At 54.4% G+C, this 1,004-nt stretch overlaps 1 protein-coding gene across 1 annotated transcript in view; it reads right to left on the reverse strand.

Annotated features, from left to right (window-relative positions):
• Positions 1 to 997, reverse strand: part of LOC119588369 (carbohydrate sulfotransferase 3-like) — a gene marked incomplete at both ends in the record, with an annotated part of 4,293 nt that extends 3,296 nt beyond the window's left edge. The window contains 2 exon segments of the mRNA XM_037937052.1: positions 18 to 706; positions 906 to 997. Coding sequence (XP_037792980.1) covers positions 18 to 706; positions 906 to 987 — 771 coding nt within the window.
• Positions 998 to 1,004: the final 7 nt, after the last annotated feature.

A 1,004-nucleotide genomic window follows, 5' to 3' on the forward strand; every position in this document is an offset into this window, starting at 1 on the left:
CCTTTCCAATTGCTCACCTGCCGAATCGCCGTGCACGTTTTCTCGACACCGCTCTTCCAGTTGACGGCCGCCATGGAGACGGCGCTGCCCCGAGGATCCCGCACGAGGTGGATCACCTTCAGGTTGAGTTCGGCGTCGTCGAGGAGCTCCTGCGCCCACTCCAGGCGCGTGCGGATCGTCTTAATGATCCTCAGGGGCTCCCTTCTGCAGAGCCGCTGGACCTCCTCGGTAGAGACCTGCCCCCGCGCCTTGCCCTTGGTTCCTGGGTGCCGCGCCGCCTTGTACGGCTCCTTCACCAGGTCGAGGAAACCTTCTCGGAGCTCGCAGTGGAAGTACCTCCGGAGCTCCGCCAACACGAGAGCGCTGTCGACACGCTCTCCCTCCGGCATGGCTCGCACGGGCTCGTAAAAATACATATTCCTTCCCTGCGACGCGAGGACCTCGCCCAGGAAGCTGGAGCCGCTACGGCCGACGGAGCTCAGCAGCAACACGGTCTGGCGGAGCCCGGCGTCGACGTTACCGTCGGGGAGCTCGCTCGGCCTCCAGGTCGGGCCTCCCTCTCGCATCGAGCTCAAGGACGAGCCTTGAAGTCGCACCATTGATGAGGAGGGATAGCTGGACGGAAGATGGCTGGCGGGAAGAGAGCCAGGTCTGCCAACCATCGAGTGATTCGTCTTGCCTTTAACCCGCCACACGTATGACATCACTGGAGGGAATAAAAGCTTGGAAATCATGGAAACGCTATAACTATATTTCCATATATCTATTAACCTACTATTGGTATCATAACAGTTTCTTTCTCTTCCTCTTTATATATGGTAACAATACTAAACTAACAAGCAAAATAAGTTAGAATTCATACATGTACGTACAAATAACTTATTCTCCCTAGTGTGAACACTTACCACTAGTCCTGCGTAAGTCAAATATTACGACTGTAAAACCCATTGATATAATGCACAGTAGCACGATTTTCCTTGGAAACATCTTTACAGATCTGGAAA

This window comes from Penaeus monodon, chromosome 23, assembly GCF_015228065.2.
Source record: "Penaeus monodon isolate SGIC_2016 chromosome 23, NSTDA_Pmon_1, whole genome shotgun sequence".
NCBI lineage: Eukaryota > Metazoa > Arthropoda > Malacostraca > Decapoda > Penaeidae > Penaeus > Penaeus monodon.